Here is a 24,856-nt window from a genome sequence, read left to right on the forward strand (position 1 = left end):
CTGTTATTGTGACTTATATTTCCACAGTTAATAGCATTTTTGTCTTTAGCCACTTTTCAAGCACCACATAAATATCATTTTTAACTCGACCCAACACAGTTTTCCAGGGCACAGTTACATCCTCCATTTTATAACAGAATTTGATGTTTTACCCTGCCTTAATATTCAGTCTTTGCTCAGGCAAATTCCATTCCTTCTTAGGGAATATGATGCATGGTACCTTTATGCAGGGAGGGGATTGTGTTGATTTAGTGTCCATGAGCTCACCTGAGCAGTCTTTGCTAGCTAATGTGTCATAGGGGACCTGACAGAGACAGGTTACTGCAGCAGGATAGGAAAAGCCAGAGACCTAAGCACATAAATCTATGGAAAACAAGGCTTTTTTTAGTTCTGCTTCATATAGGAAAACTTGTGTTGTTTTCATTATTGATTACTAATTATCTCACTGCAAATTACCACCCACGCTCAGCTCAAACCCACCTGCACAGTATGGATGCCTTCTCCTATACCCAGTGCCACTACAACTAGCTATTCTCAATGGCAGTGAAACATTGGATTATGAATAAAATAGGAAACCAGAAGAAGAAAATGCATCTTCCTTGTACGAATAGGTAATTCATGAAATGAGACTGGGCAAACTGTTTTTGTTGCCTGTGATACTCCAGCTAATTGGACAACTGCTGTGCCACAAAACCTTTTCCCCTCCTACAGCAAGTAAAATTTATACTGGTGATTGGTAACAAGAACATCTTGATGAAATGGCTGGATTTATTTTATACCTATAAATGAAAAGGGCTCTTAACAAAGGGGGGTAACTGATATGCTCAGTAAATCAAGGATAAAAGGATGCAGGCTCCATTGAAGATTTTTTCCCCTCGCCTTTTCTTTTGAAACCTTTTTGATGAGGTGCCCTGTTGCTCAGCAATGAGCTTCCACTGAAGCACATTTGGAATTATCTCAAAGAGAAACAGATCATTTAAATGAGTTAAAGCCCCCAAAACAGATTCACTATCTCCAACCTTAGGTTCACTTCTTTATGTTAAGAATTTAGTGAAATTTATAAAATAACTTTATTATTGAACCAGTGACTTGCAAGAGAAAGAAGCCTCATTCATTTTTTCCTGCTTCTTTCTGAAGTGGTGAAGGATGATACATTTAAAATAAAGATGAAAGCAAATATGTAGAAGAGAGGGAATATTCTGATAAAGTTGTTTTTATCACCTTGAGTGTTTAGAAAACAGCCACAGCCATTGATTCTTTAAATTCCTTCAGACCTACCTGAGATTTTGGTCCTTCAGGGAAAATTCAGCTGAAGATAAGATAAGGTGCTCCATTCTATGTATTCTTTATTCTTTTTTTTTATTATTATTCTTTTAGGTAACAGAGAGAATTTTAAAGGTGTAGGACCAGAGAGCAGGTTAAATTTTTTTTTAATATAGAAGGACAGACTGTTTCTTCTCTCCTGTATGCTTTTTTCAAGGAACAAGAGATGTCCCAGAAGGAAATCAGTCATGGCTGGAATACTCAACAGACTGTACCTTTAAGCTCCCTATGACCTCCATAGGTAAAACAAAATTATAATCTTCCTCATGTCTACAGCAAGGTAAATTGGTCAGTTTACTCACTGGGCAGGCATGGGGCAAAATTAGACTGCTCTGATACTGCATGTATTTGTACTGATGGAGAGATTACCTCTTAGAAAGTTGGCCATGCATTTGCCATGCATTTGAATGGGTTTGTAGCAATGCAATATACACTTATTTTTACTGAATATTTGAGCAATTGTTCATGATTAAGTTACAGAAGACAACTCAGTCCAATATGCAGGCGTGCACGTGGGAAGTAATTTGTACTCCTGTGGCAGAGAAAATATTACACTGAGGAACTCTGGCACATAGGCAAAGTTTGTATTTATAGACTCAAATTAAGCCTGTGTTTCAGTCTTTGAGTGTACAGATTCTCACTGAGCTCAGCGAGGATATATATACATTAGCACTTACATAAGGATACATTTGAAAGGCAATTTTGATGCAATGTCAACAAAAGATGCAAATGACAAGAGATGTACAGAGCTGGGATTCATCTTGGGAAGTTTTAAGAATCCAAGTGACATTCCAAAAGCTGAAAAATCTAGTAAGAGTTTCTCTCTCCTGCAGTTTCCACCCCTTCCTGCACTGTGAGATACAGGAATCAGCTTTCATGGGATCTACCAGTATAGTCAAGGAATAGAAAAATGTCAGAATGAATTCTTTCATTTTGGTGATGAAGTGCTAGTAGCTTTGCTTGCCAGCAAGCGGGGTTCAATAAAAGCAGACAGGTCTTCAAAAACTAGCAGCATAAATAGATGAACTCTTTAAAGTAATACAAGTTCTGTCACCTAGGTGTGAAATATAGACCTAAGTGCCCACCAAAGTAAAGCTGACCACACATTCCACAGGTAAGTGTTAAAGTTTTCTTAGTGTCCCAGGCTGAGAAATTTTTTTACTACATATTACTTCATTCTTTACTTTCTTCATTACTTCATTCTTGCTACAATAGACAGAATGAAAGCATCTGAAGTTAAACACATTTTCCAAAGGAACAAAACAAAGCATCCATAAAGAAACAAAGGCATATCATGAAACGAGGTCTCTAGATAGCTCCTGTTCTCAAGAAAGCTGCAATTAGGTGTGCAGTGGAGAGGGTGAATCCAGATGTATTTCAATAGCACCTATAATGATTTCAGAAGCTAGAAAGCTGATAGGTATGGGCAGGGGGTTGGTTGTGAGACAGAAGGTCAGGATTCCTGTGGTCTCCTGTCATTCTTAATTCATACTCTCTGGCCTTCTTCAACACATTTATTGAATTACGGGAATAAAATTCAATGAATCAAAACCAAAAGAAGAGAGGACAGGCCAAATCCTGATTTCTTTTGCATTCTTACAGTACAACAGAACTCAGCGGACTTGTAAAAGAGCATCTGAGATCGGAATTTGGAAGGAGGGGGATGTGCAAGTTAGCGTTACTCCTCTCACCACCCCCATAATTGCATCCCAGGAATTTATTGCAAGGAGTGACTGTTTGCGTGTGGGAGAGAGGATCCAATTTCCACCTGTCCAGAATTTCCCTCTCTGCTTTTTAAGGGTAATCTTTGAGTTGTCCCTGTGCGTGCTTCATCAGATTCCTTTTTGCCACAAATGAGACGGCAGCAGAATGGCTTTTCAAAACCACTTTTCAGAAAAGCATTACTGGCAATTCATCACACGAGTACTAAGAGGAAATCCTCAAATGTTTAAAAAATACAAGTTTCAGGGAAGTGCTCTATTGGCCTTATTGGTATTCTTGGCATGATGATTCCCTGCAATCATATTAATTAAACAGACACAACCCCTTAACCTCCTGGTACAAGTGAGATGCAGTAAGCACAGTCTTTGCAGCAGCATGGGCTCTTTTGCCAGGGCATAAGGGGAGTAGCTCTGGGTGTGCTCTAGGATTTGGGGAAAGATTTTGTTGTATCTCCTTTGCTCCTGTTATCTTAGTTTCATTGTCATGTAGGCTGCCTCCAAAAACTATGTTTTTTTGGCTGAAATAGTGAAAATCATTCTAATTTCTCAGTTTCTTCTTCAGACAAAACTACATGTGGTGTCTGCAGTTAAAATGCTGCACTTCCCCATTGTGAGAGTACACCCAGTTCCACAGTTACAACACTGCAATTCCCTCATTTGAGCATAGTCTCATACAAATAACCTGTACAGACACCCAGTAACACCTTTACACCAGTGTAGTTTGTTTTTGGAGCTAGGTATGTACAAGTTTGGATGGCGAGTCTGACCCAACATATTCATTTAAAAAAAAAAAAAAGAAGACATAAAAGGTTTTGAGATTCTATCCAAAACTGCAAGCTCACCAATACTTAGCTTTGGCATTTGAATTTTTGGAAATGTCAAAGCTAATAAATAATGTATTATTTTCTGAGCTACAATGTACTTTTTCATTTTAAAACTTGAATCTGCTTAGCTTCCAAAAAATTAGGTGCTCAGCACACGTACATTTCAACCTATGGGATGGCTGCCTTTTCACTTAATACATTTAATAAAGGTGACCAGATGCTTTGTGTTTTTCATGGCTTGTTCTGCATCCCAACAAAATGTCCCTGTTTTGGCTGCGATCGCAGATGATTCATTCTGAAACCCAGCCCAGCTGCCCTGACACAACGGAGGCAGGGCACTGTTAAAAGACAAGCCATCTGTGCAAGACAAGTGGGCTGGAGGAGTGCTTTGTCAGGAGGAGACTGTGATTTCTTGGTCACTGTCTTTTCTAGCCATCCAGTAACCCTGAAGTCCTATGGGTCCAATCCCTATGCCTTTGCAATTCTATTTTGCAGTTGCATCCTACATTCCATTATGCCCTCTTCCTTCTCTCTTAGTAAAAAACACATCACCCTGCTCGACTATATAAGCTCCCGTGTTTCTATGAAATGTAAGATGCTGATCTCACTATATGCTTTCCAAACATATGTCAAGATTTCTGACCCTGTAGCTGCATCGGCCAAGCTTCATGCTTTAAAAAGCAAGAGGGACTCATTTAGGGCTTTTCTGAATAATTAGCTCTGCCCAGTTCTGCATTAGCATCTATCAGCACTCTATTGTCAGTGCTGCCAGAAGAGACGTCCTGCATTCAAGAACAGACACTGCATTTGCTTGCAGGCTAGCTGAATTCAAGGGCAAAATTCTACCTGCAGGCAGAGCTCCCCACTGCCTCAGCAAGAGGCACACATACATACCTGAAGGCAAAGCCCAGTCTTGAGCATGGCGCTTCAAGCTGGAATGGGTGCTGACCCACGGCACCTTTCCCACCCTCCCTGTGCCAGTCAGCAGTGCTGATGCCTTTCCCTGCCCACGCAGCAGAGCAGTGCAGCACAACATGGCTGTTGCAGGGCAGGAAGGAAAGGTTCCTGTCAACTCTTCTTTACAGCCTGTGTTCCCTAGCATTTGAAAGAACTATTGCAACTCAAGTCATCTGGCATGCATACAAATGACAAATATGCTTCAGAGGCAATAAATTAGCAATTTCAAGGCTTTACTTCCCCTCATGGACTAATTGCCAGAGATTATAGTATATTACGAGAGAGCAATGATACTAATGCCTAAATATGCTTCAGTGATTATAGAGCTATCCTCAATAACCAAGCTGTTTAAATGTCAATGCAAGAAAGCTCTTTATTATGAGATTAAATATTATTTTGAAGCAATGCAATAGGAATCTCCTTCCCAGGCTTCACAGCTGCAATAACACTGTCTTGGAACTATATATATTGGACAAACAGTGGGTTTTTTAACATGTATACAGTAAAGGGTCCCAAAATATTCTTGTGCTGCATACTTGAACAGCATTCCTGATAAGAAAGAGGATATTGGTACCATTTGATTTTGCATTTGTTACTTACACGCTTCTGCCTTCATCCATTTCTCTATATTAATACCTGTGTGTACCACTGGTGTGCAGACAAGATAAATTCTTGTTTCTATCAGTATAAACAAGTGGGGAATTAAACCTCAAAGCTCTTTTATTCCTCTTTTATTCCTCTTTTTTTTTTTTTTTTTTTTTGTATTTAAACAGCACTGCTGTCTTGCACACTTTTTACAGTCCTAGCCCTCATGTCTAAATAAGTCTATTTATACCCAACCTGAGAGAACCCCTGGAAACTGGATGGAATCTCCAATATTCAGATTCAGATTTTGACATGGAGCAAAGAACAAAAGTGACTCTAAGCCATAACTCATATAAAAGTAAGGACACAAAATAGAGAAAGACAGCTTCTAGCAAAGCTGTGGCAGAATATCTCCTGAAAATAACTTTTTCCTTTTGGAAGCGCTGCTTCTTAAAGATAACCAGCAGATCTGCTCCATGGCCTGTTCCTGAAGTAAAGTGAAAGAAGTACTTTGCTTGTGAATGTAGAGTTGAGTAAACCTGACCAAGAAGTTTACTATCAAGAATTCCATTAGCCCAGCTGCAGCAGGACTGGACGCCTGGATTCATATCCTACCACTTTATATTGCAACCTGGAAATCATTAATTTGGAATTTTATTCTATTCCTCAGGATACTTTCCTTCTGTTGTTTCATCGTGGCTGATTTCTTCAGCCATTTTATATCTCATCTATAAAATATAATGGTTGTTTACCACAGAGTGTCTGAGGTTCGTTCTGATGCTCAGGTAAAAGACACCTGCCATATATATTCAGAAAAGACATAAATTGCTCTATCATTTGTAACATAAAAAAAATCTTCATCTATTAAAATCACAGTGTGACTGACAAGGAACATGCTGAAAGGCCAAGAGAATTCTTTTTCTGCTCTTCTAAGCAGACAATAATCTGACATCTTTTTTGTTATATCTTGACTTAGAATGTAAGATAGGAAATGATGTATTTATGCTTACAACAGTAATGAACTTACAATGCTGATGTTAAATAAATAACCAGCAGTAGTATGTTGACACTGCTCAAAGGAGAATTATATGGACTTACAACGGAAAGGGGAAAAGCAACCTGTGTTTTGCTGCTTTTTGAGAAAATATTAGTTGAAATGAGATTAAAATCTTCTTTACTTTTCTGCGGGCGCCTTACGCCATGCCCCATGACCCCCAGCTCCCACTTACCATGTATCCTGGTGCACACGTACACTTCCCAGTGATGCTGTCGCAGTCTGCACCATTCTCACATGAGCAGGTCAGCTGGCAGCCTTCGCCATGGTACCCGGGGGGACAGGTCTCATTGCAGTACAGTCCAGCCCAGCCAGCTTTGCAGCTACATTCTCCAGACAATGGATGGCAACTAATGAAGACAAGCAGACATCAGTGAGATGTGAATGCGGAAGAAAAAATAAAGTCTATGAACTGTAAGGACATCTCAGTAGAACATTTCAGGTGCAACACCAGCAAGAGTTTCACCAAGAGCAGAACAAACCTGAGAACTGCTCAGGATGGTAAACACAAGCAGCCATACCAAACAGGCAATGCAGCCACAGAATATGAAGCCAAGTACCAGTCTGCTGGGTCACCTCCAAACACCTGGGACCTGTCCCTGCACCCATTACATTTATGTTTTTGTTCTCAGATCAGCGTGACTTGGGTTACTGACATGAACCACATCACAATTAAGCCCTGTGTATGCCACACTATTTGCGTGAAATACGTTCAGTTAAAGATGTTCACCAAACTTTACAGGAGGGAGAAGTAGAAAGGAAAGTACTTGGAAGGGAAACGTGTCCTTTGGAAAAATACTTTTGCAGGGAATATTCAGCTATAGCGAACTGAACTGATCACTAACTGAGCCTGAGCAAGAATTTATTCAGGGCAGGAGTCAACAGGAGCCCTGAGACTAAACTTCAGCTGTGCAGGGAAAAGAGTCAGGTTCCTTTGTACGGTGAATAATGAGCATTGCTGCCCACCATGAATCCTCTGGCTTTCATTGCTATTCAGACAATTCCACACTTGTGACAGCTCATAGAGAGAGAAGTAGAAACAAAATTCACGACCATAAGACCAGGCAATGCTTGGTCCCAGTGAAGACATCTTTGGAGGTGAAATCTTGGAATAATTATTCCTTCTGCTACGAAACACTACTCACAATTTTCTCTTCTGTAAACAGAAAGAGCATCTCCCAGGTTCACTTAGGGTACTAACTTTCCCCTGCAGCAGGAAGGGGAGGCTGGAGAAGTGCTGGTGTGGGGATGTAGCTGTGTCTGGGCTGTGGGAAGGGGGACCAGGGGCTGGGGAGGTGAGGCAGTTGATGAGAAGGTGGGAGAAAAGAGGAGAGGATAGAGAGGGATCTGATCTTTGGCAAAGCAACACATATTGTGGGAGTGCAATGCTTCACTGAGAGCTCAGAATGCCCCAGGGGTTGCTGCACTTCAAGACTGCACTTCAATAGTGCTGTCTGGCCCTCGGTGTGAGATGAGAAATAATACTGCCACAAGCCAGGGTTTTTTTCTATCGTTCTAAGAACAAGAAAGGAGAGAGTTCTGCAAAGTGGTACCTCTCTATGGACCTACCTCCTTCTTTTCTGCTTCACAGAACCTGTTTGTTTTCCTTTATGATTATTTATTGCTATAGTTTAGTATTGCGAACATGACTAAATAGGTTTCTTTACACCTATAAAATTAATATCCTTTATGTTAATTTTCAAGGCAGCCTCATCGAATGTAATTTTCAAGAATGTTTCTGGCTATTACTGGTACGAGAGGTTAGTCACATACTGTTGCAGCTAAGAATGATCAAATTTTGTGAGTGTCATGTGTTCCATCATAAATGGTGTTTGACTGAGTAATTAAAACAATTCATCAGCTTAACAAACTACTGTCCATGAAATTCTTCTGACAAAGCAGTCCCTGAAATTATGGTTGTTCACACAGCACCTCTTAACATTTAGATGAAAATAATAAAAGCTCTTCTTTTCCCCTCTGTGTCTATTAATCATCACCTAGTAGGAGGAGAAGCTGAACATTAAAGAAATGTTTTAGAGTGATTTTTTTTTTCTTTGTTTTCACTACTATTGCATGTATCATATGGTTCCACGAGAACTGCAGCTGTTTGCTAAATTAAATCTTTCAAATGTAATATATGACCGTGGCAGTTTGAATCAGTCTATAACAATTCAATTGAAAATGCTATGCTCAGTAAGAATTTCTACTCCCAGCCTGCTTTCTTCATCCAAATGGACAGCTTTTTTTTGCATGGGATGCAGGCTATTTATTAAGAACTAACAATCATCCAAACATGCACTAGAATAACCAGCGTGAACCAAAGAGACTTTGCAGAAGAATCTGTGGGAAAAATGGGCATGGACTCTGTAACAAGCTCCAGTAAAAGATCATGTTGTGCCCTTTCCATGCCACCTTCTATTTCCTCATAAGGTGATGAGCTAGGAAAACCCCAGTGTGTTTGTGGGTTCCTGCACTCATGTAATCTTCCCCTCAAAGAAAGGACGGTTTTACCATCTGACAATTGAAGTGCCCAGATGCAGTGCTAACTTGAAGATAGCTGCAATTTAGTTGCTTAACCAAAATTCAGAAGACAGCTGTTCTATTCCTGACTCTGCCAGTGAATCTTGGCCATGCAATTCTGTATTTCATCTTTTCCATCTGTAAAATGATGCCTTTCCTCCTTTGGAAATCCTTTTAAGATCTGCAGTTGAAGTCACTAGATAGTAAGTTTTTATTACTGTTTTTAATATTCTGGTACGTGTGAATTATTCCATTAGTTAAAGTTAGCAGAGTTATGCACCAGATATGATGCAAAATAGTGTATGAACATATATATGCATGAGTTAGGAATGTTTCTCTCCTACCATATGGGTATTCTGTAAACTTACATTCTGTGTTGTAACTACGTACCCAAAGACATAACCATAGGTAGGAAATGGATCTGTTATCCATCCAAACATCTATACATCCAGCCTAGCCAATGAACTAAAAGTTAGCTGCACTGAAATTAATGTTAATAGTAAAGTAGTGTAAGCAAAGAATAGGACATAGAATTAGAAATGTGATTTGTGTAATTCCTCCCTTCCTGTTCTGACCGTACCTCTCCAGGTCCACAAAACATTTTGTCGGGACAGAAGGTGGCATATGTAAGGTCCATGCCACCAATGAACTGACATTAACATACACACCTCTTAATGGACGGGCTGGGGCTTTTGGAAGGACCCCAAAAAGCAAACATGCTAACATCTGCTTTCCAACTGCTGTGAGCAGAAAAGAAACCTTAATCTTGAAAGAGTCTGGCAGTATTACGCATTAGTATTTTGCATTGAATCTTAACAATTTTTATTTCTTCAAATCCCTTGGATAACAGTAAGGAGTAGTGTAGAAAACCTAGAATGAGTGCAAGCAGCCAAGTGTTTCTCTGGCAGTGGGCCAAGCAGAGGTGGAAACTGGAAGCTGTCCACAGCACACAACATGAGAAGGAAGTTGTTCCATGGCTGTTGCTGCAGATCAGAAGCTAACCGTACGTTCCCTGGCTTTTGAGTCACATTTGCAGTAACAAAAGATTATTATTTTTTATATTCACTAGCTGAACTGAAAAGCAGAAAGTCATTTTTGACCTTTGAATTTTTTTAAACATCTAATTTTCAGGAAACCAGTTTCCTTTCACTCCAGGGAATTTAACTTTCTTAAGGCAAATTGGGAAAAGAAACACTTCAGACAGTACAGTCTGTTCCAAATTCTGCATTTGCTTTCCACACATCTCTCAGTCAAAACAACTTCTTCCCAGTGAATTTCTCAGTTTTTAGTTTACACACTAGCAGAAGTAATTTCATCTAAATAAATAGCTGTAATAACCCTTATTTAAGAGCATTTTCTCTCTTTTGGTGTCTACACTGCATTCTGTCTCCCTTACAAACTCCCTCTTGCTTTTAAAGAAGCCAAAGTGAGTCTCTCAATTCAGCACATTTACAGAGCCAACCTCATTCCAGTGCGTTCTTACTTTGGGGGCAGAACTTGTTACTTTCAGATTTTCCAATATTTAGATAATAATCAGACTGGATGATCAGGTTGGTCTCTTCAGATACTAAAATAGATCTGTGGAAATAGGAAAGCTGATAGTGTCCTTCTTAACATTCCTCTCCAACCTGCTCCTCAAAGGCCCCAGAACTTACTGTTCCAGCTCTGCAATAACCACATCAGATGAGTCAAAACCACTGACAGACAAAAAGCAAGATTCCCTCACCTTTCAAAGGTTTATAAAATCATCCCGCACTCGTAGGTATCTCAACAAGCAGCCAACAGTTTAAATGGATAAATAGATGGCTGTCAGGAAATGAATCACTTTGGAAGACAAAAATTCAGGGGAGGAGGAGGCTGGGAAGAAAAGTGTTCTGTATGGGACAGGTTAAGCAATCAGTAAAAGATGCGTTCAGAATATGAAGTGCCTTTAGAGAAGGTCATACTCCATCAACTCTGACACTCCTCAGCTCAGAAATTGACAGTGCTCTGAGGAGCTCACTGAAAAGTGGAAAGCTGAAGTACCACGAATGAATGAAAGAACATTTAGAGATCTACAGATTCCTGATATCTCTTTGTTCCATAACAGCAGTGATAAGATGCAGGAAAAAGGGAGATTTTATCAATGGAGAGACTAGACTCATTTATTAAGGGAATAGAGATAAAATCTTAGCAGAGGATGCTGCAAGTGAAGCTGATGAACACATGATGGGACAGAAAGCATAAAAAGTATCTAACAGACAGCAGCCAGGCACAGGTCAGGCACGTGGCATGTAGGAATAACCATACATTGAGAAAAGAGCTGGGAAAGGACTCAATGTCCCACCTGCCTGAATCCTCTTATCCTTCTGATCTCACCTTCCTTCACAGCCAGATGGTGCCAGGCTGCTCCTTCAAGGAGACCTTCTGGCAAACCCCCAGAGCAGCTCCCCCAGAGCAACTCCTCTGGTCAACCCAGGATGAACCTCAAACCCACAGCCTTCCCTGCTGAAGAGACTCTTAACGAATTGAGCAGTTAGCTGAGAAACAGAAGCCAAGGTCATCCTTGGCCATGGCCTGCAGTCCTTCACTCTGGGAAAAGAGGCACACACACAGGCTTCTGCAGGCTATGAGAGGAGGGGTGAAGACACACAGTGTCAGCTACCATCTGGAAGCATATTCTTACCCTACAGTACACAAGTAAAAGCTTTCAGTGAGGAGGGTTTGCAGTGTAATTACTGCAGGTCAATGTGGTGCACGCTGGCAGAGCAGTGTGACATACAGGAGTTTAGAACTTAGCTCTCTTTTCTTGAGTCATCTCCTACCCTCAGCACAACATAACACTAACCTTTTGTGTCTAATGCTCAGCTTGTGCCTCAGGGATATTATTTTTTGCAATGGTATCATGATGCACAGAATGCTCTGATGTGATAGAAGCCTGTTGTCTAGAGCTCCCTTTGAGGTGTCAAACACTTTGCATCCTTGCTGTCAAACCCAATAGAGCTGGCAGCTATCTTTCTGTAGAGGACTTGTATGATCAGAATTACAAGGCTTTTAAACAATCCATTGTGAGCTCCAACATTCAGTGAAGCAAAGCCTCACTGCTCACAGTCAAAGTTGAATTCACAAGAAAGATCACCTGTTTATTTCTAAGACAGAGACAAACAGAGTCTATCTCAAGCACACAAACAGATTTACCTGAAGTGTTTGTGTGTGAGTGTATGTGCGTATGCACACAAATTACGCAGTTTTTCTTGCATACATAATTGAGGAGGGTGTTTATACTTTAGTAAGCTACAAGATTGCAAAGTAGGTTTGTCATCATCAGCAAGACAGTCAGGTCTCCAGCCAGCAGGTTTAAAATTGAAGAATGTCCATATCAAGGGTGTATTTGCTTGGGCATCACATATCCCATCCTGCTCCAAAACCAACACAAGCCTGGATTGGCTGTGAATGCTTAACAGTACTGGAATGTAACAAGAGGAAATCAGGTGGGAGCTGAGGGGCCCAGCATCCTGCTGACATGGGAAGGACAGGTGGGCACTCCAGGCCATCAGAAAAGCTCATGGCAGCTGCTGTTTGTGTCCAGGCTCCCTTTGCTGTATGTGAGGAACCTCCAAATGGCAATTCCAACAGTCAGTAAGCAAGGGGATACAAAAGGTAGCAAACAGGATAACAAAGAAAAGCCTTAAATTCTTCCTTTTTCAAGGTTCAGAAGTTACTGAAGCCTGCAAAGGGAACATAAATTCAATCTATCTCATGTTAGGTGCTCGAGTCTCTTTGTGGCTCTTATTAATGAGAACCTCAAGAATCACATCCTACAAAAAAGAAAAAAAAAGAAACAACAACTACAAAGGGAATAAAACACTGAGACTTGACCTTCTAAGTGAGGCTTACTCCATTTTAGGTACATTTCACTGGTATTTTTCTTTCTGAACATTTCACACGTACACAAAGTGAATGAGGAACAAAACCAGGCACCCATGAGGAGAGAGGAGATGTCTATTTTGACAATCTCAGCTTCATTACAGTTCCACAGACTGACTTGGCGATACTGATTTCAGTCTATTTATACATTGTCCTCAAGTGCTTTCAACAAGGTAATTTGCCACAAGACATGAAATGAAGCAAATCAGGCTTCATTTTGAAAGTCCTCTTGCTGTCTATAGATTTAACATGAAAAAAGAGATGGATTTGAGTGGATTTCTGCATTTATATATTGATGGATTTGAGCATATTTATATATTTTGAACTTCAGGGGGACATTATCCGTATTATTCTTCAATGCTCCAAAGACCGCAGCTACAGGATAAATCCACATTTCCCACTGTCTCAGATTTTGTAAAGCCTGTTTAAATAGTTAATGCTCAATAGCTGGCTGGACTGAAGCTTATGGTTCCAAACCTGAGGTCATTTAAATCAGAAGTTGTAAAGCAGAGAAATTGTATATGTTCTTAATTAAATCTACAGAGAAAAGGCTGTGGGTATAGCGGGATGATTTTTTTCCCTAATGCTTTTATTTGAGCAGTCCCTGTACCAGTATATAATATGATGTACTTACCTGAGGGTGTTGGTAATATTGCAAGGGCATCTCTTGTTGCACTTGAGGCCATAAAACCCTTCTGGACACATTCTTTCTTGACAGTGAATCCCTTTAAATCCTGGGTCACACATACATGCTCCATTCACATGGTAACACTTTGCACCGTTTTGGCAGTCACATCTTTGTGTGCACTGAAAACCAAACATTCCAATTGGACACTCTTCTTGACACCTGCAATGAAACACATGAGACAGGACGTAAACAAACACTGAAGTCTACTCTGCTTACGACATTTACATGAGAATGTTTTTGTTAGTGAATTAAATATAAAACCACTGCTCTTTTATTTAAGTAATACACTGTAAACTGGAATCACTGGGTGGTATGATATCTTGAGCACGTAAAGAGCTATTAACAGAAAGTGGGTTCATCTCTGTCCAATTATATACTGCAAAATTTGCATTTGTTAATATTACCCGAGTTAACAAAGTGCACTCTTGTTTCTTGGACCTCTGTATTTTCCATGCCTAGACCATAACAAATTCATAGAATCATAGAATTATAGAATCACCAAGGTTGGAAAAGACCTAAAAGCTCATCCAGTCCAACCGTTCACCTATTCCCAGTAGCTCCCACTACACCATGTCCCTCAACACAACATCCAGCCTTTCCTTGAACACCCCCAGGCTCGGTGACTCCACCACCTCCCTGGGCATCCATTGCAGCGCCTGACCACCCTTTCTGAAAAGTAATACTTCCTGATGACCAGCCTGAATCTCCCCTGCCGTAGCTTGAAATTCATACAGACTAAGACACTTTCTGAAAGAAAACATGACTTAATCCTTTCTGTTCACCAGAGATTTTAAAATCTGTCATTCCTCCTAGAGTGGCAATGAAGTCCGAAAGGAAATGTGGTCTATTGAGCAATATTAATAAAATGTAGTCCAAGCAAAGGAGAGCTTTGCTTTCCTCTTCTGCGCTGCCATTGCACCTGCTTTACAGTAACCAGGAGGAAATATACTCCTTCGTCTTTTGTCTGTATACTGAGCAACTCCAAATTTGCTTTTCATCTCTTACTCCAGGGACACTCAGTATAAAATCTCCAGACAAATCACTTTCACACTCCTTAGCATTGCAGCTCCTCCAAAATTGCCATCATTTTAAAAATTTGATAGAGAAGAAATCTGCAAATACACAGATTGTTTTAAATTACACCTTCCATGTACTGTTTTCTGCTGTTTCCCAACTGGAGACATTGTGAATTCTGCAAGAAAATCTCTTTCATTGTTTTACAGTTTAAGGTATCATAATATTTCATCCTTTAAAAAGCTCAGCTGAAGTCCTAAAGGAAGCTACTGATTCTCTGCTTGACATAATTCAGAGGTTTCAGAAACTTGCAATGAGTCAGGACTACCGTTTACATGATCCACCGTGAAATACAGATACGCCTTTTCAGTTAATAAAAAAAGAAAAAGAAGTCCAGAAAAGCCCAATTCCCTTATCGCGTGGATGCCAGGTATTGGAAATTGCCTATCAGCATTAATTTAATCCTAAGCATTGATTAAAGTGTATACGGCAAACTCAGTGGATAGAGGCAATTGTTAAATGCCTTTCTGCAGGTCATTTCACAGCTGGCAGGTGAGAGTTAATATAATGATCAGTAATAAAAGATTAATGCATGATGCAAGCCAGGCAAAACTGCAATAAACACAGTCAGTATATAAGGAGAGAATTACTACTGCAGCTTCAGATTACTACATTTTGCTAAAGATAAATGAACAAAGCCAAAGGCTGAGCTGGTGATTTAATTGCAGCAAGCATCAACACAGTTGCTAGTTACACAATCCAGGTTCAGGAGTTCATCTGAGACCCACAGAGAGGAGCCTGTGGCAAACAGGAAGGGAGAGAGCCCAGTGCTGGCTGCTGGCCCTGCTGCTCTCAGGGCAGTTCAGCTGCAAAGGAAACAACCAGCAAAGAATGGGTAACCTCAGAACTGGAACACTTACAGCAAGTGAAATGCAATGAAGAACGTATTAACATGCCTTATGCCTCCATTGCTGTGCACAGCTCTACCAGTTAGCAGGAGAGCACTGTACTCAACGGGATGAATACGTAGTCAATAGTGCACTATATCATTCTATATTTATAGCAGATGAAGCATTACCTAGCAGGGAGAAAAGCATCTGGAAATGAAATATTGACAACCTAATCCATTTACATAATTAGCCTTTTTCTACTAGCAATTTAACCAACTTATTTATTTGGAGATCAAGCAGCTACTGCTAATGAATTTTATACAAAGAATACTAATAACAACTCCTCTGGAACATAAGAATAATCACAGCAGGAATTAGCTTTCTACTTGAATATCTGTCCTTTGCAACATATCAATCTAATGTGTCCATAGCACCATTAACAACCAGATACATTGTTCAATTAAATTACAAAATGAGCTGCAAAGCTCTAGTTATGTTTCTTGTTTAATTTACGTTGGTTTCTGGCTATCTGGGGAGATTTGTATTATAATATCCACTGAACTTTAATACGTACTATAATTATTTGGGTTTGGATAGGATAATATGGCTGTCACCTGTAGAATTAATGGAAGCAATTTTACAAAATATTAAACATAAGACAGCTTGCTAACAGATGAACTTAGTATATGTACCTACATTTTTTTCTAGATAATTCCTTTTTGCTGAATAATGCTGTTAAGTTTTTAAGGTTGTTTGTTTTCATAACAGTGATCACATTTACGTAGCACAGACAAAGATTAAAAGCCATCCAAAAAACACTAGCCTGCAAATCACTGTTCTGTTTATAAAAGACACAGATACAAACACAACAACAAAAGAATAAGTTTGCTCACGCTGTTGTAACAAATGTGGCATTCATTCTGTTAAGACTCACTCTTTAAGCTCTATGGCAGTTCACAAAACAAAGCTAAAACAGTATGTTCACTTTTCCAGTCAGCCATTCAATTCCCCATCCCCAGCTCTAACTGTGCTCTGCTATTATCCCTTTCCAGTTTGCAAAGCACACATTTGCATGACACGTTCTGTCATTTCAGCACAGAGCTGCCTGCAGTTATTAATAGTGATGGCAATTTATAAGATATTTAGTGTGTTGCCTCTTCCTGGAAAATAGGTGGGGAATAAAGTGTTGCAATTACACTTACACAGACCTTTATGACCATTGCATCGCCACGAATATTTATCCAACTACAAGTTATTATCTCCTGCACAAGACGAACCACGATTTTGTACAGTACTCACTGCCAATTAGAGAGGATAATAGTAGATAGAGTGTTTACCCTTTTTATTGTGGTTATTCACAAAATCTGTTATTACTAAGAAATATTTTTCCAGGGCCATGCAGAATTTCAAAGAAAACATTATTTTGTTGTGCAGTGGCATTCTCCTGCTGCACTTGCAATTATGCTGTGACACTGCAATGGTTACATGAGACCCAGAAAATAAAAGAGACTGTAAACTCAAATGCTGCTGACTAATCCATCCCATTGTCCGTGCCGTGCAAGCACACAACTCAGGAAAGCAATCTAGATTTCTTTAAGACTTTGTGCCTGCTCCTGCCTCTCTGAAATCAACGGGCAATCTCCCATCTGCAGGCTGCAGCTGCCAGCGAGGCATGTGCACACACACCTGCTCACAACAGCCCTTACAGGCAATGGGCTGTCACAACCCAAGTGATTGCAATGGGCCCAACGTTCACTTCCCTGAATAAAGGCTGAGACAAACATGCCTCAGGCTCCCAGGAACCCAATGGTGGTGATTTCTAGGTTAATGTCAGCTTCACCAGCTCTCAGGACTGTCTTTGCTTTACTTCCCTCTGCTCTCACTTGTTTTTCCATATGGAAAGATAGCAGCAGAAATGGAACCTGCATTTCTGCACTCTGACTTCTCCCTTCATTCCATCTTTTACTCTCCTGCTCTAGGAGATGGCAGGTGAGCTACTTCTAAAGGTTTTGCTTGGGTACAGGTTCCCTGGGACAGCTTCTTGCCTTGGCTTCCAGCTGGTCATGCTTTATTTTCTGCCTCCCTGCTTTGCTATTTTTCCACCTCTCCAGAGTCCTAACATCTACCACTTTTCTCCAAGCCCAGATCTGAAGAGCCCACTCGCCCTTTGCTCAAAATGGTTCCTGGCAGTTCTGCCCTGTAGTGCCTCCTCTACCCCTTCACTTCCTGAGACTCCTCCAGGCCCTCTCTAAGGAAGATGTACTATAAGAACTTTTGCTTTTGGCAAGAGACAGAACTGTGTCTTCTGCTGTCTTTTTGCCATCTCTTTCCCCAGTGGTCCTTTGTCTGCTCTTTTTGCTGGAGTACATCTAAGTGTTGCAGAAAGTATGGCAATTCCATCACTGCTGTTTCCCCATGCCACACTCCTGTAACAGAGCCAGCTCTTCTGCTGCATGTCCTCCCTCGTGGCTGGAGGCTATATTGGCAGCTGAGCAAAGAAGCTGGCTCAGCTACAGGCTGCTGGCTGGAGGCTCCTGACAGCTCTAATGCTGTCGATTCACCTATGGCCAAAAATCAATCTAGGTCTGCAGCAACCAGATGAGGAGACCTCCAGCCAGAGAGCCAGAACTGAGGAACTGAGGATGGTTTGTGACTGAAGTGTGGTCAGCAGTGGAAGTGTTCAGGCTGTACAGCTGCTTCTTCAAGTGGAATTATCTCCAAAAGTTGAGAAAGCTTCGGTTAGTCATACACAGTGCTCTCACAGTATATCCCAGGGATCTTGAAATCACTTCTTCCAGATGGAGGATGGGGGAAGAGAGATGCACTGATGCCTCCTCTATTACATTAATTTGAAATAATATTTCCACCATATTTAAGCACATACAAACCCTGACATAATCTCCAGAGCCCCTTGCCAATTCCCATTGTCAATAAAATGGATACAAGGAGCATCCACGTTTGCTGGGACAGAATGTGGCCTTCTGAACCACAGAGCATATTGAAGGCTGGTCTGTTTGTTTGCTGTAAAGACCTGCTGATTATGCAGTGAGGCGAGAAATAAGAAATTCCTATTCTCTGCTGCATAGAAGTATAATTTTAGCAAATATCAGCATAGCAGTATTAGCTCATTCTAGCTAGTAACAGAAAGGAAGATACAGGACAAAGGGCTTTAGCATAGGAAACATTAGTGGGCTGTGCCCAGGGTCTCTGTCACCCCAGTGACACAGTTCAATCCCAAGTGAAAGCTGCATGTGAAAGCTTGCTCAGCTACAATTTCCTCACTACCATTAGCCCTGCTGGCAGGATTAGCTGAAGGGCTAAGCCAATGCATGTCAAGATCCCACCTTGACTTTGCTGTGTAGTCATTTTGCTAAACCTGTGACACCTCTGAAAAGCAACATTATCATCTTAGACTGATTTGTGGGTGAAGCCATTCGTTTATAAATGTTGAGGATTTATCACCCTTTGTTGGTGCCTGAGATGGATCAGTGCTGCAGCAGCGTAGAGGGGCTGACAGAAACATTAAACTGCTGCATTGCTTACTCTTGAGGATATTAATTTGTATAAATATAGTTCATTTACATATCTTGTAAACATGTAATGCTCTCTATTAAATTTATCACTGTAAATATCTAAATTAAATTTAATCCATTAAATTTTAAAAGTTATATTAAAAAAACAGTGAATGGAAAGCATTGCCAATAAAAGGTAATAACATTGCCACATTTATAATACTTGAACTGCTGCAGAAGGATGAACCTAATAGCAGCAACAGAAACATAACACTGTTTTTTCAAGAGTAAGATTGCTCTAGCAGAGATACAAATATTGCCAATTCTTGGTTAAAAGTAAAGGCTTTGAGGGTTTGATTCTTACCTGTCTCCAATATAGCCAGGTGTACAAATGCATTTTCCTGTCACGGGATCACAGTGTCCTCCGTTGTGGCACGGACAGTCCTGGCTGCAATTAATTCCAAATGTCCCAGGAGGACATGGCTGTGCACACACCAGCCCCTGGTAAGTTTGCAGAAAGAGCAGTATTTTTAGTCAACAGTCACAATGTAATGAACTCCAATATGAAGGGTGGATATTTATTGTTCTTCTTGCTACATCTAAGTGTACTGAAGATATTTTTTTCTGTTTAAGATGGCCTAAGACAGTCTCAGCTGCTGAAATAAATATCTGTCTGCCCTACTTCCAGAGGGATTCTCCTCCCCACTGTACAGTCACTGACAGTCCCCCTCCTTGGATCTCCGCTGCACACTGTGCTTGGGGCATCAGGCTATACCATGCCCTTTGAACAAAGACAGGGCTTCTTAGGAAAGGCCAAAGACAACCAGAGAAGGCTACAAAGCTGCATATGGGCTGGTGATTTTAGGTGAAATAGAGTTTGAGAAGATGCTGGACCTGCCCTGGGTGTCTCAAAGTGAATGTTTGGGAGGAGGGGGATTGTTGGAGAGGCTGCACCGAAAGTAAAGACAGGACAGTCAGTCACTGTGCACTCTGGCACTGCTCATCAGGAAAAGCAATCAGGGCACAGGGCAGGCCTTTCTCCAGCTGGTTGTTCCCAACACAAAGAATGCTTTCCATGGGTATTGCCTTTGTAGCACTTATCTGCCAAATTCAGCCGGTTTTCCCCCAGGTATCACACAACACCCCCTGCCAAGTGTCAAGGTCTCACAAGGATTTCCTTATAGACTTTCTTAGACGTTGAATGAATTTTTTTGTTTGTTTCTTTTTTTGCTTCTTTTTTTTTTTTTTTTTTTTTTTTTTTTTTGTACTTTAATGCAAGCAAACATAAAATCTGAGGCTGGCATCCAGCTAAGTAATTTCAGCCAAAACAATTCTGGCAGTGCAGGGATCTGAGGACAGAGCCCTCTAATGGAAAACTTTTTGGCCACTGTAGCAAACAGAGTTGCTGCCAGTGCTGTGCACAGGGCAAAGCATTGGACAGAAATGTTTTTTCTCCCCCTGTTATTCTGTTTTAATCTCCCAGAAGCCTTATTTCCCTAACCAAGCCTCAGGGGCTCTGAGTTTTGAAAAGAAACTCATATTAGACAAAACCCATACAAAATATAATACAGGAGCATTAATGGCTGCTGTCATAATGGCTGCTCTCCCTCAGCACAGTTTGGAAAGTTTAGCAATATCAACAGCCCCAAAGTGGATAGGCTACTCTTCAGTGCAGTCATTAAGTAGATGCTTCAAGCCTTTCTCAGCCAGTGATAGGTGGCTCCTTGGCTGTAAAATAGACAGGTTGGCCTCAGTTCAAGAACACTCAGATTACAGTGTTAAAAACTTGGTGTCTCCGGGCTTAAGTAATACACACCACTATATATCTGAAAATGTAAGCATCCATTTATCTTGATAATAAATACTTTCCCTCTTCACATCTCAAACGGAACAGGATTTCTATCAACAAATGATGAGAAAGCAATACTCTTTGATGCATTCCCTTGGAGCCCAGAGAATCTTTAGGCATACTTTTTGCATTAATATGTACTAAGGGAATCCAAAGCATCCCTCTCTGGAGGATCAAATGTCAGACCAATATTTCCTGCTGCTTATACATCTAATCCACAAACTTCACCCCATCAGCAGCTTTTTTTAAGGCCCCGATCACATCAACTTTTGCTTTTGACATTGCATGCTGTATTATTACAATTTTTGCAGCACAGGTAAGAATTTTTCAGATCTCCTGTCTCTTCTTCACCCCTCTGTTCCATGTTAAAAATCCATGACAGAAAGAAAACAGGCATAGTCACTTCATTAAGTGCAGTTGTGAATGGGAGAGAAGCAATTAGCAGAATATGTTATACATGGCAACACGATGCAGAGCTTTGAGAATGGGACCTGGGATCAAACAGGGCGTGTTGCTGGTGATAAATGTTTTGTCATGCAAGGAACGATTGCTGCCTCCCTGAGCGTGGAAATCTAGTCCTTCAAAAGTGCTTCCGAGAAGCATTGTAAAAACCTGTATTTTATTTCCCTCCCCAATTCCTGAGAGTGCTTGCAGGATTTAATACTGCAAATGAGAAATATGTATAGAATTAAGGTTGCGAATAGTTGATGAGGCCCTAAAGCAGCCACCCACTAACTCCCAGCCCCCAAAATATGCATAAGTGGAAAAACTCCATCGTTGTAGGGTGCAAGAAGCCACATTTCGTTGACTCATTCACCACCACTCTCTTGGTAAGAAATCCATGAGACAATGAAATCTCGTGGGACACAGTTGGTATAACTTGCTATGCTTCTAGGAGAGTCTGCACTGGGTGGGAGAAATCAGGAGGAAAGGAATATTACCAGTAATGAAAGAACCAGGCTTTGAAGATGGCAGACCCGAGGAAGAACCTAAGAGCCCCAGAACTTCATCCTTTTCACTGCCTACCTTTCCATATCCCATAGCCAACCAAGTCCCTAAGGGAACTGAGGGGCTGTAAATAAATCTACCCGAGGAAAGGATAATAGCCACAGCTCTTCCAGCAGCAATAAAATCCAAGTGGATTTGCACTTCTATAAATCCAGAGAGAATTCTCTACTTCCAATATGATGGTATATTCAATACATACATGCATTCTCAAGCCTGAAAATCAGCAAGTAAAATTCCGGATGTCAAAGACTATCGATGGTGTGAAGTAAAGTGAATGTTCCCATCTCTCGCTCATTTACAGCCCACTTGTGTCTCACTTCACAAACCATTCCAACCAACAAGAGTTAAAACTGTAGCATGAAAAAATATTTTTCTCTCTCTGCGTACTGAATTACCAACTTTTCATTAAAACCCTGGAGAGACACTTTATACTTAAAATCTCAACATTTACAAGCTGAGTGCTTTTACTTATAATTTCAGCTTCTTCCCCCAGAATACTTGATCTCTCTTTTCAATTTTCAGTTAGACTTGTTTCAGACATCAATTGTTAACTCTGGGGTTTCTCTGGGGACCGAGCAGCCAACAAAACAGTTTTCAGGAAAGTCTCTCTTGGACACTAAAAATGCAGAGGAGAAACTCCAAGCTGTAAGGAATGGGTAAGAACTGGCCCAGAATACACGACCACTTTTGTTGTACAGCCCCAGTGCTGTGGTTCTTCTTTAGGATCTATGTTGCATCCTAAAAGACATCTAAAAATTTCCTGCTCTATTCTGACATTCTCTAATCTCTTCAGTGATTTTGTAAATTTGCAAAAATCTAAAAATAAAGAGAGAGAGATAATTCCTGATAAAATACGAGTGAGGAAGAGTACAGAAAAATAGCTCTGATCCTCAAAAATATTGGCATGCAGCTGACAAGGGAGGCAGAAAAAATTATCCTAAAGTGACATTTCAATGTAAATCACTTTAGTAATTAGTCCTTAGACAAACAGCTAGAGTGGGCTGACTGGGCCCCAAAATATTTGGTTTGCTTACCTACTGCATTAGCCCCAATACCCTAGGAAAGAACCTCCACCAAATGCCAATTCAGGGCAAGGTGCCATTGTCTTTATTTAGTTTCTGAAAAGTTTTAACTATTTTGTTATTTGAAATGCTTCTTGAGAAGCTAAATGGAGGCACATTTGCTGTACTAATCTAAAGGAACATAAACATCTCCCAGTCCACAGACATTTTAATGGGTATAAGGCCCATAACAGAAGCTACAGTTGTATGATGACATCAGGATCTTCCTTGTATTAAAATAAAAAGCCACAGTACTTGCATGCATTAAAATCCAGCAAGATTGCCAAGAAACTAATTGTCCGGTATGGGAAAAATGCCAGGAGACTTAGCACAGCTAAATGGTATGTAGGCCTGTGAGACTTGGCAAACCCCGAGAGAGTTAATTATCACATTATTGATAAAGTTAAGGACTTTTAAAATGTTTGGCCTTGCTTTCTTGACATGGAGGATTAAAGGTTAGGGTAATTTGCTCTCTCCAGGGTAACCTCTGATGCAAGCAAATCTACTGCAATCAAAGGAAATTTTGCCTGAGTAAGGACTGGATGCTGAAGTGGTCTTTGTCTCCCTGCGTACATTCCTTCTGCTTTAAAGACACCCTGAGCCACTGCATTCTCCTTGACTTCTCTCTCTCCCTTTCTCCTGAAAGGGAAACCATACGGTGCTTTTGACAATGCTGAGATGGGCTTTGAGCCTTCTGTTCCATGTGACCCATGTGAGGGCAGTGTCTAACAGTGCAGGGATAATTCAAAGAACTGCAGAGGCCATTTTTTCTCTCTTCTTCTCCCACGCAGAAGAATAGTTTTAATTTGGTTGTTTAACTCTTTTAAAGTAGCTACTAAACAAAGGCTGGTGGCCTAAATGCTGTGCACACAGAACAAAGGAGGCTCCAGTTTCAGAACTGTGGGATCCTCATGGCAAGAAATAGAATATATATACCATAAGCACGAAGGCTGGGCATCTGCTGAGACAGGAAGCAATTTAATCCCCGTTCCAAGCTCTAAGTGAAGAACTGCCATACCGTCCATCCAGCAGGACAGGAGCACTCCCCAGTGATGTGGTGGCAGACCCCTCCGTTCTGGCATGGGCAACGCAACTCACACTGAGCTCCGTGGCTCCCGGGGGGACAGCGCTCTTCACAGCTTTGTGGGAGAGGAGAAACAAGAACCAAAGGGGTCATTTGAGAACACAGTTACATTTGGGAACAGTATAAGAGGAAAATCCACAACGCGGGTCATAACGAGAGTGAAACCTGAGTAAGCCTCAGCTGGCACTGCCATTAGCCATTATTCCCATTATTTCTGCTGGGGTTGTTTATGCGCCATGGATCCAGTGCTGTAAGGCTGATGCATGTGTGCAATCTTTATGCATACACCAAATTCCACCTATTTCAACAAGACAACTCTCATGTCTCTGACAGTACTCTAAGTTTTTCTAATATGTGGCTGTTCTCTGATGAGGATGTTCATGCAAGTACTTACTGCTGAGAACAGACATACTAATGTCAATGGGACCAGTCCTAATAGTACATGTAACATTTAGCAGTGAGTGCTTCCAGGACTGAGGTCATAAGGCTATGATGAAATCAGGTACTAAATGAAATATTCAAAAAGTATATAACTTATTTACGAAGTTTAATATTGCCTTTATTTTTTACTTCCTTCACGCAGGCCAACAACTGTTATTAGACTGCAGAAATATTAAGTCACCTGTAATAGATCTCCAGCCAAATTCAGCGAGTAAATCATCTTTTCCCTTTAAATAATTTTGAAAAGCGTAATTACTTCTGAAACTACTCAAAGATCTCTAATGAGTACTGATGTTACACTGTGGGCAATTTTAAACAAGGAACTATTTCTTGCTGTCCTAAAATTAATATGCAGATTTTGTGAATCCTACTGGTAAACTTTGTGTGGTATTTGGGGATTTAGCTACGTGATTCTCGTT

At 40.7% G+C, this 24,856-nt stretch overlaps 1 protein-coding gene across 6 annotated transcripts in view; it reads right to left on the reverse strand.

Annotated features, from left to right (window-relative positions):
* The window catches only part of MEGF11 (multiple EGF like domains 11), a 254,379-nt gene that overhangs the window by 64,875 nt on the left and 164,648 nt on the right, over positions 1-24,856 (reverse strand). For all 6 annotated transcript variants that reach the window (XM_042875569.1, XM_042875567.1, XM_042875573.1 and 3 more), the window contains exons 8-11: positions 23,931-24,051; positions 19,359-19,495; positions 13,525-13,737; positions 6,640-6,814 (exon numbers count right to left, since the gene is read on the reverse strand). In XM_042875569.1, coding sequence (XP_042731503.1) covers positions 6,640-6,814; positions 13,525-13,737; positions 19,359-19,495; positions 23,931-24,051 — 646 coding nt within the window. The remainder of the gene's footprint in view (positions 1-6,639; positions 6,815-13,524; positions 13,738-19,358; positions 19,496-23,930; positions 24,052-24,856) is intronic.

The sequence above is a fragment of the Lagopus leucura genome, unplaced genomic scaffold, assembly GCF_019238085.1.
Source record: "Lagopus leucura isolate 7727_CA_CO unplaced genomic scaffold, USGS_WTPT01 Super-Scaffold_100015, whole genome shotgun sequence".
Taxonomy (NCBI): Eukaryota; Metazoa; Chordata; class Aves; order Galliformes; family Phasianidae; genus Lagopus; species Lagopus leucura.